Source organism: Ochotona princeps, chromosome 3 (genome assembly GCF_030435755.1).
Source record: "Ochotona princeps isolate mOchPri1 chromosome 3, mOchPri1.hap1, whole genome shotgun sequence".
NCBI classification, from domain to species: domain Eukaryota; kingdom Metazoa; phylum Chordata; class Mammalia; order Lagomorpha; family Ochotonidae; genus Ochotona; species Ochotona princeps.
In genome coordinates, this window is record NC_080834.1 from 103,617,410 (window position 1) to 103,633,428 (window position 16,019).

Sequence of the window (16,019 nt, forward strand, 5' to 3'; positions counted from 1 at the left end):
GTGCAGCCCAGCCTTCCACAGGCCCAGTCCTCACACACACCAGTGAGAGCCACAGTCTAGTTGGGCTGATTCCCAATAATCTTTACTAAGCCCGCTCCTAGCCCTGGTTTTTGTGTGTGCGAGCATGTGCGATGGCCTAGTCAGTCCATCCTGCATCCCATCTGGTTCTCATGCATACCCATGGGTGTTGCAGCTCAGTTCAACCCACCCCAACCCCAGAACCAGCCCACATGTATGTCGACAATGATGCTCCCCTGACCAATCTGGCCCAGCCTCAGCCCTGGCTCTCATACTCACTAGTGGGAGCTACAGCCCTGCAGGGGAGTGGTCACAGTTCCTCTACCAGGCCTGCTATCAGATTTGGATCCTGTGGCAGCCAGGGAATACTGCAGAGTCCAGTTTGACATGACTTGTATCTAGTCCTGGCACTTGCCACCAAGTGCTGTGGCAAGCCCAGCCCAGCTCACACCCATACCCAGCCCACACCAATTCTGAGTGCTGCAATCTTGCCTAAGCTGACCTGCCCCCAGCCCTGGCTACTGTGCTCCCCAGGGGAGCTAGTTTACAGAGGGAATTCCCCCAAGTTTCCCTACCAGGCCCGTTTGCAGCCCTGGCCTCACATGTGCCGACAAGTGCTTAACATGGTCTGCTCTTTGTCTTGGCCTTTGCATGTGCCAGCAGGTGCTGCAGCTTAGCCCAGCTCAATACCCCCCCCCCCCCGCCCCCAGCCCCTATGAGTATCAGGTGAATTCCATAGTTCAGCCTGTCTCAGCCCTTCACCACCCTCAGCTCTCCCCATAAACCAGCCAGTGCTGCAGTCCCACAGAGGCAAGCCCACAAGTCCCTTCCAGAATCTGCCCCATGTCCAGTTCTCTCAAGTTCTGGTGGGTGCTGCAGCCCAGCCTGACTTAGCCCACTCCCTGCTCCAATTCCCACAGGTGGGTACTGTGGCCTTGCCCAGCCAGGCATGCCCCAGCCACAGCTTTTGCATGCACCAGTGGGCCACAGACTATGCTCTTTACCCCAGCTCAGGTCTCCCACGTGAGTGATTTGGCCTGACCCAGACATGCCCTGTTTCCAACTGCCCCTCCCGGCCCCCCGCCCCCAACCACCTGGTCTCAGCTGCCTTGTCTTCCTGGGAGTGTAGCAGCCCAGTCTGTGGAAGACCTCAGAAGTCATTCCTGCCCTGTTAAATATGCCCTCAGCTACTCCCAATTCACTATATCCTCAGACCTCCCTCTCCAGGCAATCTGCAGCCCCATTGCCTGAGGCTGGGATGCCATGTCCCAGCTTGGCATTCCTCATCTTTCCCATATATCTTAAAAAAAAATAAAGACTACGTAACTATGTTATTACATAGTTGGCACACTAGTATAGCGAAAACAAATTTGGCATTAACCAACTCCAGAATGCCTGCCAGCTGACTGTTTTCCCACTAACGTAGCACCTGTCTAGGTACAAGGCAACCTAGCAAGTTGCCTACAGCTGGGGTAAACATTAGTTTTTGAGGTTTAAACTTAGCCACACAAAAATAAAAAGGTCATAGGTCACTGCTCCCTTTTTGCAATTCTTCCATTTCTTCCTAAAGAGCTAAAGAGCAAGGCAATGGGGCCTGGAGCTAGAGCCTAGCTGCTAAAGCCCTCGCCTTACATGTGCTGGGATCCCATATGGGTGCCTGTTCATGCCCCAGCAGCCCCACTTTCCATCCAGCTCCCTGCTTGTGGCCCGGGAAAGCAGTCGAGGACGGCCCAAAGCCTTGGGACTCTGCACCTGCGTGGGAGACCCGGCGGAAGCTCCAGGCTCCTGGCTTCGTATTGGCGCAGCTCCAGCTGTTGCAGCCGCTTGGGGAGTGAATCAACGGACGGAAGATCTTCCTCTCTGTCTCTCCTCCTCTCTGCATATCTGACTTTGCAATAAAAATAAATAAATCTTTAAGAAGAGAGAGAGGTAATGAACATAGACAATTTACAACTGAGGCTGAATTAATTCTGACATTCATTTATGCGACCAACATTTGCTGGATGGGAACCTGCAATGGGTCACCTGATGTCTTGAGCACAGGCTATCAAGACAAGGTAGAGTTTTTGCACTAAGATATTTGCCAGGTAATCTTATGAGACATGGAGGCCCAGATGAATGATGTGCATTACCGAAACACAGGCTCACTTTTAATGTTATATCAGCACTAACAGAAATATAACATAAGCCACAGATGCAAATCATATAGGAAATTAAAATTTTCTAACCACCTTTAAATAAACACATAAAAGTGTAATGAAGCTTACCTAATATGACCAAAATATAATTTCAGCATGTAAATAAACATAAAAATTACATTTTAAATATTTTTAAATCAAGTTTCATTTTACACCTCAGAATATCTCAGCTCAATTTCAAGTGCTAAAAGACAGCAATGTAACGCAGAGTAGGGGGTGCTGAACGTGTTCACAGGTGAAGGGGCTAACGCCCTGGGCCAGTAGACAGTTTCCCTCTTTGACACTAGTACTCCACCGGCCCTGGTTCCCATCCCAGCTGCTCCTTCCTAGCCAACTCCCTGCTAACACGCTTGGGAAGGCAGAAGAGGCTGGCCTACATCTTTGGGCACTTTCACCCACGTGGGAGACCTGGAAGGAGCTCCTGGCTCCTGGATTCAAGCAAGCCTAGGTCCACCTGTTGCAGTCATTTGAGGGAGTGAACCAGCAGATGGAAGATCTCTTTCATTTCTTTTTCATCTCACTTTACCAAAAGAAATATAACACCAAACTGATTTTTGTCATCTGGTAAAGCAGTGGAAATATTCTGTCACAATAAGAAGGCAAACATTTCTTCTTAAAGAGATTACCAGAGCAAAGGAGTTATTTCTGTCATAACTTTTTTTTTTTTTTGGTGAGACAATATAAGTAGTTGAAAAATCAAGATTCATATAATGAGTGATAGATGCTTAAAATTCCAAACAAGTTGTCCTTATAACGTGTTGATTAATTTTCCAAACTTGTCCCATTTAATGGAATTTTAAGATAAGCCCGAAACCAAAAGACATGGTGATTACAACCACTGAGCAAATGTAATTGTTTAAACTAGATTTTGAGTTGAATAACTATTGGTTTAATAACTAGAATGGCTGCTTATAACTGGGATAGTAAAATATATTTTCATTGCTCTGTGTATCCACTATCCTTAATACATAATTTAAATGACTACACAACTTAACCTGAGATACAAAGTCCTACCGGTCTGATTACATACTGAGAAGATCTGATAACTTAAAAGCGAACCCAGTGAGGTGAGCAAGTAAATGTCAGATAGCATTTTTTATGCACAACTACTTGTTCAACTTGTTAACCATCCTTGTAAGACAACAGCCTTGTTAATTAGCCACGCAACTTCCGGTTCTCCCTTTCAACTTTCTTCTATTTGAAGCCACTTTTGAAAACATTGCCAGATTTTGTGCCTTGGCAATGAGAGTGGTTATACAACCAGGACTTTATTCAGGCTACCAAAATTACCTAATACTGAAAAACAATGTCTTAATCTACTAGGAAAAGCAATTTAGAATGGTCTTCCTACCAACACAAACAGCAGCAGGTGAGCAGCCTTCCACATATGAAGGCCCAACAAATCAAAAGCATAAGTTTAGATGTGTAATAATTAACTTGTAGAGTCAAATTACACTTCTACTGCTTGCTGCAACACAGCCAAAGTATTACAATATGCTATTATAATGACATCATTAGTTTTGTTTTCTAATAAAAGCACATATCAGGAATATCCGAATTTACAACTGGCTAAAAATAGCCAACATTTCTGTATGAGGGAGTGGCAACTACTCTAATTTTTTTACAAGGTTTTTTTTTTTTTAAAAGAATGATGCCCATTGTAAAATGAAGTAACAGAAAACTAGTTCTGCAACACAACAACGCACTTCTAGAACAAGTGATAAGCGGTGCTTCAATCTTACTAAAACATTTCTGCTTCATTAAGACCGGCTGCCTCCAGAAGCAGTAAGCCAAAACACTGGATGCAGCAGGAGCATTTAATTAATGCGGCTCGGAAATTAAAACAGCAACTAGACCTCACCACACCGATCAAGTTAGGCTTCTTCAGCCAGAAGCAATTTCTGTGTTCACTGTCATCATTGCCTCAGCGCTGTTTTCTGGGCAGGAGTTGCCAGGAGGTGGGGCGAGATCATCCCTCTTCCTTCCGTGTTAAAGACGTGCTTGTGGTCACCTTATTCCCCTCCTCAGATTCCTTTTTGCCTCCAAGTATTCCAGCAATACTGAAGAGTTAACCCCTGGTTCCAAACCTGTCTCGCTCAAACTAACCCGCGTGGAACGGGTGCAATGTGCAGTTTCACATTCTCAAAGTTTCCCCGGCGGTGGAGTGGGCTGAGGACGGACGGGGCGACCAACAAACCGCAGTCCCACGATCGCTCACACCTCTCCCCAAATTCCACGGCGGAGTTCCAAAATCCCTACCCCCACCCCAATCCAGACCTGGGGTTTAAAAAACAAAATTCCTTCCTCCGAGAGCTATCAGGCTAGACAGGGCACGCCGCTCGGTGATCACGGCCACCCCTCTGAATCGTGACACTTAAAAGCCAAGTGAAGAGGGGATGAAGCCAGCCTCCTCCCCCTCGTCCTCCTCCTCCTCTCCCCTTCACCCAGGCGCGTCCCAAGCGTTGAGGTAAGAAACATAAGCCTCTCTCGCCGACTCCCCCTCAGCCCCCTCAGCCAGCCTCCTCGGAAGGGCTCCCCGACCCCTCGGGAATCCCTGCTTCTGGCTGCAGCCGCCCAGTTACTGCGGAGAGGTGAAGAAGGAGGAAGTAACCGAGAAGCGGCGGCAGGAAGCGGTTACCAAAAGGCTTGTCGCCGCCGCCCGGGCTCGGAGGCTGTGCGGGGGCTCCTCCGGCTCTGGGCCCCACGCCCGCCTCGGCCGCGGCCTAACCCAGCGCCCACGCCCCGGCCTTTCCCAGCCACCCGCAGCCGAGAAGCCGCGCACGATCGCCCGCCCGGAGGTGGAGGGAGCGGAGGCACTTACCAGCTGCTGCCGGACCCAGCGCCACATGCCCCCGCCGTCGCCGACCGGGTCCCGAGGGACGCGGGGGGGCCACGGGGCTGCAGGTGGAGACGGAAGAGCCAGAGGGGGGAAGCCGGCGAGCCCCTCCTGTTGACGTGCCGCTCGCCGCCACCGCCTCACTCCCCGCGCCCGGTCCCCATCCTGCTGCGCCGGCCCTGAGGTCCTACAGGCGCGGTCCCGGCGCCGCCCCCACCCGGAGCAGCCGAGTCTGCCGCCGCGCCGCAGCCACCTTCATTATTGACCGTTGTCACCAGGCGCACCCCCCGCCCCCCGACGCCTCCACCCCACCCCCGCCCTGCCCGGCGCCCCGGCCCCACCCGGGCCCGCCCCCGGCGCCCCGGCGCCCCGGCCCGTCCCCGGACGTGACGAACGGGAGCTGGGGGAGGGCGGCGCGGGCCGGGCCGAGTTGGGCCGGGACCGTCCGCCGCGGCTCTGATGCTGGGTCGGCCGTGCGGGCCGGGACAGGACAGTGCAGAGGAGTGGGTCCTCCGTTGCGGCCGTGTGAGGGGAACTCTGGTGGCGTCTGTGGGTCCTCCTGTCTACGGAGTCCGCAGCTCCTGTTGCAGGTCTGGTGCTGGCTCCGCGCCCTCTTTTCGGTCCACGCGTCCCCCAACACGCAGATGCACCGTCTGAAGTGTATGCGACTGGGTTAAGCCCAGAAATCCCTGTTTTGGTCCTATTACATTATCTAAGCCGTAGGTGGGTGGTGTCAGCGCTGAACTCAGCTCATTTCTTTAGCGAGTGGTGAGAAGGCTTGCAAATCCTCTGAGCCTGGTTCAGTCTGGGCCGACCGGTGTTTGTCGGAGAAAGGACAGGGGTTTTTCCACCTTGCCAGGTAACTTGGGCAGGTTAGAAGAGAAGATACTTTGTCACTAACTGCCAAACCCCTGAAATCAAAAACACCTTAGAAGTAGCTTGACCTGGCGAAGTGTGTGTATGAGATAAGAAAGAATATCAAAGCAACTGGAACAAAGCTTTGAAGGTCTTCTGGCTTTGTTCAAAACCAGCTCCATAAGTACTTCCTGTCATGCATGTGTACCATGTGCAGTGCTTTCATTGAATTAAAGCTCCCTTTACCAACAGACACATTAGAGCAGCAGCTGGAAAAAGGAAGGGGGAAAGCAGTTAAGTGAAGTCAGTTTGTTCGTTCCCTGTTATGTCTTCGATGTTTTCAGCATCAAAATTTTGCACAACAACTGCCTACAAAAGGAATGTAAACCGCACCCAGTACAATCCAGTAGAGTATAAGATTAAGTCCTGAACTACCAGTCACTCATTATAGAAAACTGATGTGGCATTAGCAATTGGGAAAGGCTTTAGAGGAAGGCTGAGCTTCATGGGGGAGGATGAAGGGAGGAAGGAAAGGCTTTCTGATGGGAAGAGCAAATAGGTGTTTGAGGCCCAACAGATTTAGAGTAATGAGAGGTGGAATTGGAGATGGAAGAGAAGGTATAGTGAGGGCAACATTTCTGACTAGTCAGGGGAGTTTACAGGAATTAGGAATTTCTGGAGCTTTCTCAACAAGGAAATGGCAGGATGAAATCAGGTCCATAATCCACAGACACTATTTGTGATAGGGTTGGGGAGAAAGAAGGTCCCGGAGGGAATGTTGCTACAGTGACGTGAGTTAAGAAGTGATAATGCCTGGAGAAATGACCTAGTGCCTAAATCCTTGTCTTGTATCCACTGAGATCCCATGCAGACACCAGTTTGTGTCCTGGCTGCTCTGTTTCCCATCCAGCTCCCTGCTTGTGGCCTGGGAAAGCAGTCGAGGACAGCCCAAGGCCTTGGGACCCTGCACCTGTGTGGGAGACCTAGAAGAAGCTCCTGACTCTTGGCTTCGAACCAGCTCAGTCCAGCTGTTGTGGCCACTTGGGGAGTGAACCAGCAGATGGAAGATCTGTCTGTATTTTCTCTCTGTAGATATGCCTTTCTAATTAAAAAAAAAAAAAATTCTTAAAAAAAAAGTACCAGAGTGGCAAAGATCCAGAAGTGACTGTATGTATGTTCTAGGAATAGGAAGTGGTGGCAATGGAACCAAAACTTAAGCCATTCTAAAGGTGAAGACAGGTTTACTGGTATCGTATAACAGCCACTTTGTTTGTGGTAAATCTGATTGTTTTCATGAGTGAACCTGTTGATACAAGTTTGTGCTAGTTAAACTTGAGACATATTCATTCCCAAGGGGGGTGGAGAATATCTCTTGGTTTAGTGTAATAGTGATTCTCAGATATAACAGCAAAAGAGAGGGTGTTATTTTTCTTGACCAGAACATCTTAGTCCAACAATGAAAAGTACAGACGGTAGCTTATTAAGGTCTGGATTCCTAGTTCATTCATTCTGCTGTTCACAGTGTCTAAAGAGTATTTACTAAGTGTAAAGTGAATGAGGAAGTCGGGACCAATGAGTAAGTAGTTAGGAGAAAAATTGTCTAGTTAGGAATATCAGAGTCATGCAGAGCAAAGCACACCGGATGACTGGTAGACCAGGCAGTTAAGAGCCTGGTGGTCACCATTCTGAGATCCTGGGAGTCTTGCTGAGTGACTCTGAGGTCTTGCAAGGGCCTGTCTGCTTGGAGGACACAGAACTTTGGCAATCTCTTGCTTTGCAATATGTTTCTACAGCAACAGAGCTCTCAGAATGGGCCCCAGACACTGCCTGATCTCAGTCTTTAAAGGGCAGCTGTTCACTTCCTCAGAAGCCATAAATCTAGGAGGTTGCAAACTGTTCCACTGTAATTCCAGGGATCAGCACAGTGAGTTAAGCTGCTGTTTGTGGTGCCAGCATTCCATGATCAGAGCACTGGGTTGAGTCCCAGCTTCGGCACTCCATCCAGCTCCCCTGATGATGCACCTGGGGCAGCAGCAGATGTCGCAACTGCGTGGACCCTTGCCACCCATGCAGAAAGCTAGGGTGGAGTTCTGGGGTCCTGGCTTTGGCCTGGGTCAGCCCTAGGCACTGCAGCCTTTTGGTTGGGAAGTAAACCAGTACAAGGAAGATCTCGCTCTCACATGCACACACATCACGTGTACTTTATGTATTTGTCAGTCCGTATTTCAAATAAAAATATGTAAGTCTTACAGAAATGCAAACTAAGAAAAATGACAATCCCAGGATTTTTAGACCAAACTTTGAGCTTTTTCTAGTACTGAACAAGACTATGTATTATATCATCTTGTGAAGAATTTCATTAGCAACAGTATCACATTACATATTTGCATCTTTTCTTAGAAATTCCTCGAACAGATGTCAGTGTGGGCTAAGTTACATGAACTGTGTTTTTCCATTTGGCTATTTATGCTTACACAGAAGTGAAACTCAAAGCGACTGAGAATTAGAGTCTGTTAAAGTGATCTGTTTCTTGAAAGGTGAGAAGGATGTTAAATATAGACATGTTCTGCAAGTCCCTTATGTTCATGTCTGAAATGTTAATGTTACTTCTTTGAATGTTAGGAAAACAGACACATGACAGAGAATGGTCATCCATCTGCCTGTTCACTCCCCAAAGGCCCACGACATGCAGCACTTGACCAGGCCAAAGCCGGGAATCTGGAAGTACCTGAGCTATCACCTACTGCCCCCCAAGGTGCCTCAGGAAACTGGATTCAAAGTCTAGAAGCTAGACCCCCAAACAGTGCAGCCCACGGAAGGCAGCAGTGATGGTTCAGATGGTTGGGCTTCTGCTACTGGTGGGGGAGACTTGGATTGTGCTCCTGGTTTTGGCTGACTAATCCCGCTCCAGCTCTTGCAGACAATGGGAGGATGCGCTAAAGAACAATTGCTCTCTCTGTCTGATTCTCTCTCTCTCTCTGTATATCCCTCAGCCTGTCAAATTAAAAAAGCAAAAACGTTTGCTCTTTCAGAGAAGGTTATATCCCTTTGCAGAGCTAGACTAAGAAATTTATAAATCTTAAGTACATAAAAGATTTTGGTGACTGCTCCCCCTCAGTAAAAAGTAAAAGAGAAACATAAAACATTATTTTTTTAAAATAACATGCAATAAAAATATGTATTTTGTATAGCTCTTCTTTCTCTCTTTTTTTATATGTGTTGTTCTATGCTCTTTCTGTCTTCTTGTTTTTGAACTTTTACTGGCATCCCAGACCTGTGCTGAGCCTCCCAGCCAGATCACTGTACTGTCTCCCCAGTAGCCTATCCTGGAGTGCATCCTACTTCTCCAAGTGCTTTGCATGGTGGCAGTCATGTGCTTGCTGTAATCTTATTAGGATCCGTATGTCTTCTTCATAAAACCGTTCTTCCAGAGGGCTGAGACTCAGCTTGTTGAATTCATCAAGAGCTCAAATATGGGCCAGCAGGTAAAAGTGCCACCTGTGACACCCGCATCCACTGTGGTCCTTGTTCCTGTCCTGTGGATGTATTCTTCATCCGGCTCCCTGCTTATGACCTAAGAAAAGCAGTGGTGGAAGATGACCTAATGGCAGAGTGACCTCTGCCACTCACGTGGGAGACTCAGATGTAGCTCCTGTCTGCTGGCTTTGGCCTGACCCTTGGCTAGCCATTGTGGCCATCTGGGGAGTGAATCAGCGCATGAACAGCATGAACAATCTGTCACTCTCTCTTTCAAATAAAATAAATAAACGTTTTCTTAAAAAAGAATTAAAGTATGTGTTTGCTTGACTATTCTATAAAAGGTAAGCAACTTTAAGGGACCAATGGGAAAATCAGGAAATATTCTTGTTTAAGACTTCACAGACTGTTTAATTTTGCTATTCTGGTAAGGGTGTTTTCTCTAGATAATTTCTGTCCAAAGAAAGTTGATCATTCTAGTCAGTCTATTATTGACAGTTATACAAAATCTAGTCATAAAATTGTACTAAGCACTTTACGTTTCGCGTGCCCAGATACTAAACTCTGGCTCTCTGCCTGCACTGCCACCAGTTTTGCCACAATTCAGTTATTCGACAACTATGTGTCAAGTGTTTAGCAAAATACTAGCCTTGTGCTAGGGATCCAAGTGGATATCCAGCAGACCTTGCCCTGAAGAAGTTCAAAGTCTAAGACATGGGGTAAAATTGATCATAATGTAACTTTATGTCTGCCAGCTTATGTTCAACAGCAAATGTTACAGATAAAAATAATCAGAAAAGTACTAGCTACACCTATGTGGGAAACCACAGGTTTATAGAGAAAATCTACAGAAAGGTTTAGAAATGCTTAGTTCTGTTGCCCTGATTTGGGATTTGAGACCTGTTTGTTTACTGATCAGTTCTTTTATTCTGCTAGGATGTGGTAACATTTTGGATGAAGCAATGGTGCTTGCTAATCAGCACATGCACACCCAGTGAAACATCCTGTCTGCAGAAAGGGCAGTGATGATGTCAGTGTGTGTGTGTGTGTGTGAAGGCACACATAGATGAATATACATGCTTGTGCTGGGAAGGGAAGGTGGGGAGAAGGGATGTGTGCTTGTTTTGTTGCTTAGTTCACTTGATTTTTGTCCCTGTAAAATGGTAGCCTCAAGCCCCAGGGGAGGTTGTTAGCTTTACACATAGAACAAAATATCTCTCTCATGATCATTGGACTTCCTGTCCCAAAATGCAACAAGAGAAAGCAGGTAACTCAGAGGAATCAGTTCAGTCATCAATAAGGAAGAGTAAAAGATAAATACAGTCGTTATAAATATTACTATAATTCAGATGGATCATTTGAGAAAAGAGGAAAGAAAATTTTAATAGGAAAAATAAGCAACTTTTTAATTGTATGCAAATATATCATGTTTTCTTCTGCATTATTCTGCATACATTCTTTTTAATTTAAATGCTTGTACAGAAAGTTGTGTTATTTAACCTTAGATAATGTAATACTACACGTGACTTCTAATGAACAGGCGTTTCACTGAGTAACGAATGATAAATTTGTTATGTGACTTATATTAGCTTAAATTAGAATTCTGAATAGTATGTTCAGTTGGGGACTGGCACAGAGGCATAATTGGCTAATCCTCTACCTGTGAGTGCTGGGATCCCATGTGGGTGCAGGTTCGATTTATGTCCTGGCTGCTTCCCATCCCATCCAGCTCTCTGCTAATGGCCTGAGAAAGCAGTGGAAGATGGTCCAAGTCCTTGGGACCCTGCACTCACGTGGAAAACTTGGAAGAGGCTCCTGGTTCCTGGCTTCAGATCAGCTCAGCTCTGGCCATTGTGGACATTTGGGGTGTGAATCAATAGAAGGAATATCTTCTCTCTCTAAATGTACCTTTCCAATAAAAACAAATCTTTAAGGAAATATAAATAAGATCTTTTCAAAAATAAAAAATACTTTTAAAAAGTTGTTTTTAGTTTGTTGAGTTGTTTTGATGCATCAGACAAGAATATACAGTCTTTTTTTTTTTTAAAAAAAAGATGTATTTATTTTATTGGAATGTCAGATTTTACAGAGAGAGACAGAGAGAAAGATCTTCCATTTGCTGATTTACCCACCAAGTGACCACAACAGCCAGAGTGAACTGATTCAAAGCCAGGAGCCAGGAGCTTCTTTCGGGTCTCCCACACGGGTGCAGGGTCCCAAGGCTTTGGGCCGTCCTTGACTCCTTTCCCAGGCCACAAGTACGGAACTGGATGGGAAGTGGAGCAGCCAGGACATGAACTGGTACCCATATGGGATCCTGCTGTGTTCAAGGAGAGGACTTTGCCACTAGGCTACTGCGCTGGGCCCAGTCTTTCTCTTATGTTAATGAATTAAGAGTAGGTAGGGAGAGATGCCCTTTGTAGGTTGCCCCCATCATTTTTGTTTTTAGCTCTGGGTTGTTGTGTTTTATCAAATTACTATTTAAATTCTGATACTAGGTACTCTGATACTCTGCCCTTCTAGATCCCCTGCAGTGATTCAGCATCTAGGGTAGGGGTGTTATCAAATACCAGAATCAACCAGGCTTATTTGAGACTAGCTCATTGTCACCTCAGTTCTATTAGTTTTTGTTAAGGCTTTCTCCAGAGCATATCAATGGCATTTGTCTCCAGTTGAAACTTGGAAGTCTCTTCTTCCTGAATTTCCTTTCTCTCCTTTCTGCCTTCTTCCGGAATCCCAGCTGCTAACCCCTGTCACTCCTCAACTCAGAGCCCCGGGGGAAGTGCCACTGCATCTAACCTGGGAAAATGACAGAAACCACGTGCAGTTTTCAAAGCTGCTCGAATCTCCTGTATTTACCATTAACGTTGGCACTAGATTGTTGTTTTTTAGACTATTACTATTTTTAAGAATTGGTACACTAAGCACTGTTACTGCATGTGCCTGGAGAGGCTAGAGAACTGACTGCAGATAGAACTCAAGCGCCTGGCCCTGCAGCACACTCCGTCAGTTGCAGCACACACCGTCAGTTACGGCACTCTAGTCGAGTGTCTTATTGGGATGCAAGCAAGGAGCCTGTCCTGCTGTGATGGGGCTTCCAGGAGACGGATGCTTTCAGATCTCTTTTTTCTTTCTATAATACATTTTAAAATTTTTCTTTGATGATTTTTGGTTTATAATCTCATCCTCCTCTGTGTCCTCTGGCAAGTCAGATTGGCTCCAGTCTTAGGCCGCACGGTGCGGCAGGGTGGGAGTCATAGCACCACCCTAACAGGTGCTATCCGTGAGAACGATGCGGTTCTTCCCCAGTGCCAACTACAAACCAGCCCCTTATTCCATGCGTTGTAGATGACATTGTGGTGTCTCCTCACGCAAATACAACACTCACAGCCCCAGGAGAAGTTTTGCCCACCCAGCTTCTGGGCACAGTACTATTTGTCACTTCCCTGCACATGGTCTGTGTGTCTGCAGCAAGGCCAGTCTCATTTAGTGTTGGCAGTGGGGCATCCCCATTCATACTTGTTTCTTTGTTTTAAAAGATTTACTTGTTTTACTTGCAAGTTAGAATTACAGAGAGACACTTCCAACTGCTAGTTCACTCTTCAAATGACTGCCATGGCAGGAGCTGAGAAGATCTAAAGCCAGGAGCCAGGAGCTTCTTCCGGGTCTCCCATGTGGGCGTAGGGGCCTAAGGACTTGACCCATTCTCTGCTGCTTTCCCAGGCCATAAGCAGGCAGCTGGACTGGAAGTGGGGCAGCCAGGACATGAACCTGCACTCAAACAGGATGCTGGTGCTGCAGGTAGAAAATTATTTTGCTACACCACCACACTGCCCCAGCCTAATATTTCTTTATTTATCATAAATATCTTTGATAGAGAGACGCTCATAACAGCCACATAGTTGAGGCTAGAACTCTGGCAGGGTCTTCTGTGTGGGTGCCAGGGACCCAAGAACTGCAGCCATCATGTGCTTGCCTCCCAGGGCTGCATCAGCAGGAATCTGGATTGGAAGCAGAGGAGTTGGGACTTGAACCAGACACTCTGAAAAGGGAATGAAGTCTTCCTAAATACTATCTTTAAGCCCAAATGCTCACCACATGCTTGTGGCTCTTGTTGTAGGACTTCTTAGTTTTTTTCCCCCCAGTACTGCAATACTTTTGCCAGTTGTTGAGAGATGCCCATAGCTCAACACTAGTTGGGGAGAGCAGTAGTATTTTTATTATCTTACTAATAGTTGTTTACAGACCTTATTTATCAGAGATGAGAAAGTACAGTACAGCTTGCTCTTTCTCTTTCTTCATCTGGCTTAAATCTTTAGGATGAGGGGTCGGGCAGACTTTTGGCCTACCAGTTAGATGTCTACAAACCAAATTTGAGTGCTGGATTCAATTCCTTATTCTGGCTCCAAAGCAGCAGCAAGTGATGGATGCGATGATTGGGTCCCTGCTTGAGCTCCTAGCTACCAGCTTTAACCTGGGCTAGTCCTGTCTGTTGCAGGCATTCGAAGAATGAACAGTAAATTGAAGCTGCCTGTGCCCTAGGACAATTTTTTTTAAAGACTAAGGAAAAAATATGCTTGATTAAATTGAATTTGGCTACTCTTAGAAACATGTTGTGTATTTATAGAAATCTGTTTGGGTGCTCCTTAGCTGCTCCACTTCCCATCCAGCTCCCTGCTAATGGCCTGGGAAAGCAGTGGAAGGTGGCCAAAGGGTTTGGGTTCAGGAACCCATACCCAAGACCCGAAAGAAACTTCAAGCTCCTGGCTTCAGTCTGGACCAGCCCTGCCTGTTATGGCCATTTAGTGAGTGAATGAATAGATAGAAGATCCTTTCTATGTCTCTCCTCTCTCTGTAATTCTAACTTTCAAATAAGTAAATAAATACTTTTTAAAAATTAAAACTAATTGTGAAACAATAATGATTAAATACCTTTTATTCTTATAGAATTTTATGAAAAATTTAGTTATTAATAAGAAGAGCTTTTTGGAATCAGTGCCTCTGCCCACGGTGCTGGCATCTCATGTGGGCACTGGTTCATATTCTGGCTACTCTACTTCGCGATTCAAAGCCTTGCTTCTGGGCTGGCAAGATGGTCAAGAATTGCCCAGATCTTTGGGCCCCTGCACCTGTGTGGAAAACTAGGAGGAAGTTCCTGGCTTCTGGCTTCAGATTGACTTATCTCTGGCCATTGTGGCCATTTGGGGAGTGGATAAGTGGGTGGACACTTTCTCTGTCTCAACTCTGTATATCTGCCTTTCAAGTAAAAAGAAATAGGGCTTTTTTTTTTTTTAAAGGAGAGATCATTATGGCGCTTACAGAAAATATCCGTGTAACAAAAGGCTTGTTTTGTGAATATACAGTGCAGAGGCTCAAAGTGTGTGTTAATTGTTTCTGTCTCCAACCAGAAGTCTCTGTGGATGATAGCAACTTTTAATACCTTCCTCTTACTGTTTGTCTTATCCATGTCCCGCTTGTTTTCGTCTTCCTTCTCTGCAAGCAATTGTCTTTATTTCATCACTCATTAAGACTGAGCCTTTTATTAGTTACTCCTCACCATGGTGTTGAGGATTTTCCTGCACACCCCCCCCCAAAAAAATGTTCTGCACCTTAATTGTTGACAAATGTCTTGTTAGAGTTACAAGCCAGTCTAGATTATCCTAAAATCTGCCAAGATCAGTAAAATTATACTTCAACACAACAAATGGCTAAATACTAAAATGAAATAGACACGAGACAGCTGAATGGTACCTCCTAGCCATTTTAAGGTATGTAGCAGCCGGTCCTGTATACAAACTAAAATTGAAATGTCAATGAGCTAATCATAGGTTGTGGTTAGGACTTGCTTTTTTTTTTTTTTTTTTAACATACTGGTTACTCAAAACCATGTCAATTCCATAATATTGCAAATTGCTGTTGATGTTATATTGGGACTCTTAATTGACTGGGATGATATTCTACCAGCTCTAACTTCGGACCAGAAATGGTCTCCCCAAGAAACTGTTCAACCCATCTGGACAATAAGTAGCTGGACTCTATGTTTGGTATATGTTTGCAAGGAAAGAATCTTGATTGAATTTGAACTGTAATACTGCATCAAGGTGGAGGAATCCACCAGGGGGGAGGGGCGTGGGGAGGGGTGGGGGGATTCCCAGAGCCTATGAAACTGTCACATAATGCAAAATAATTAATAATAATAATAAAAAAGACTGAGCCTTTTGAGAACCGATGAATTGGCAGAAGCCAGAAACGGATAGATGCACAGTGTAGGTGTAATAATCATGTGCCATCTGGGTAATGGGAATATAATTTCAAAAAAAATTCTGCTCAAGCAGAATTTATGTGAATAGCAACTTCTGTCCTCTCTGGCTTACTTGAGTGGGAAAAAAACCCCTTTGAACCTATATCAGCACTTGTGGGTTCAATATTGATTCATTAGTAGCACAAATCAACTTTGAGCTTTCTACCAAAATGCAGGAAAATAAATTTGAATCAATTCTGGCTTCTGTTTCCTTGGGTGACTGTTACCCTCAGAGAAACTCCCCTGACAATGGAGGTGAAGATGGAGCTTATAGAATCAAAACACAATCTTTTGACCTTTCCTATCATGCTGGAATAAAGTCTCAAAAAGGCAA

The 16,019-nt window shown here is 45.8% G+C and overlaps 1 protein-coding gene and 1 long non-coding RNA gene across 4 annotated transcripts in view; one reads left to right on the top strand and one right to left on the bottom strand.

Moving 5' to 3' along the window:
* The window catches only part of ATP11B (ATPase phospholipid transporting 11B (putative)), a 97,798-nt gene extending 92,464 nt beyond the window's left edge, over positions 1-5,334 (bottom strand). For all 3 annotated transcript variants that reach the window (XM_058662212.1, XM_058662211.1, XM_058662213.1), the window contains exon 1: positions 5,038-5,334. In XM_058662212.1, the coding sequence (XP_058518195.1) occupies positions 5,038-5,064 (27 nt within the window). In that variant the 5' untranslated portion in view covers positions 5,065-5,334. The remainder of the gene's footprint in view (positions 1-5,037) is intronic.
* Positions 5,335-5,474: 140 nt separating this feature from the next.
* LOC131479931 (uncharacterized) overlaps positions 5,475-16,019 on the top strand; it is a 147,103-nt gene continuing 136,558 nt past the window's right edge. Inside the window, exon 1 of the long non-coding RNA XR_009245185.1 lies at positions 5,475-5,642. This is a non-coding gene — a long non-coding RNA (uncharacterized LOC131479931). The remainder of the gene's footprint in view (positions 5,643-16,019) is intronic.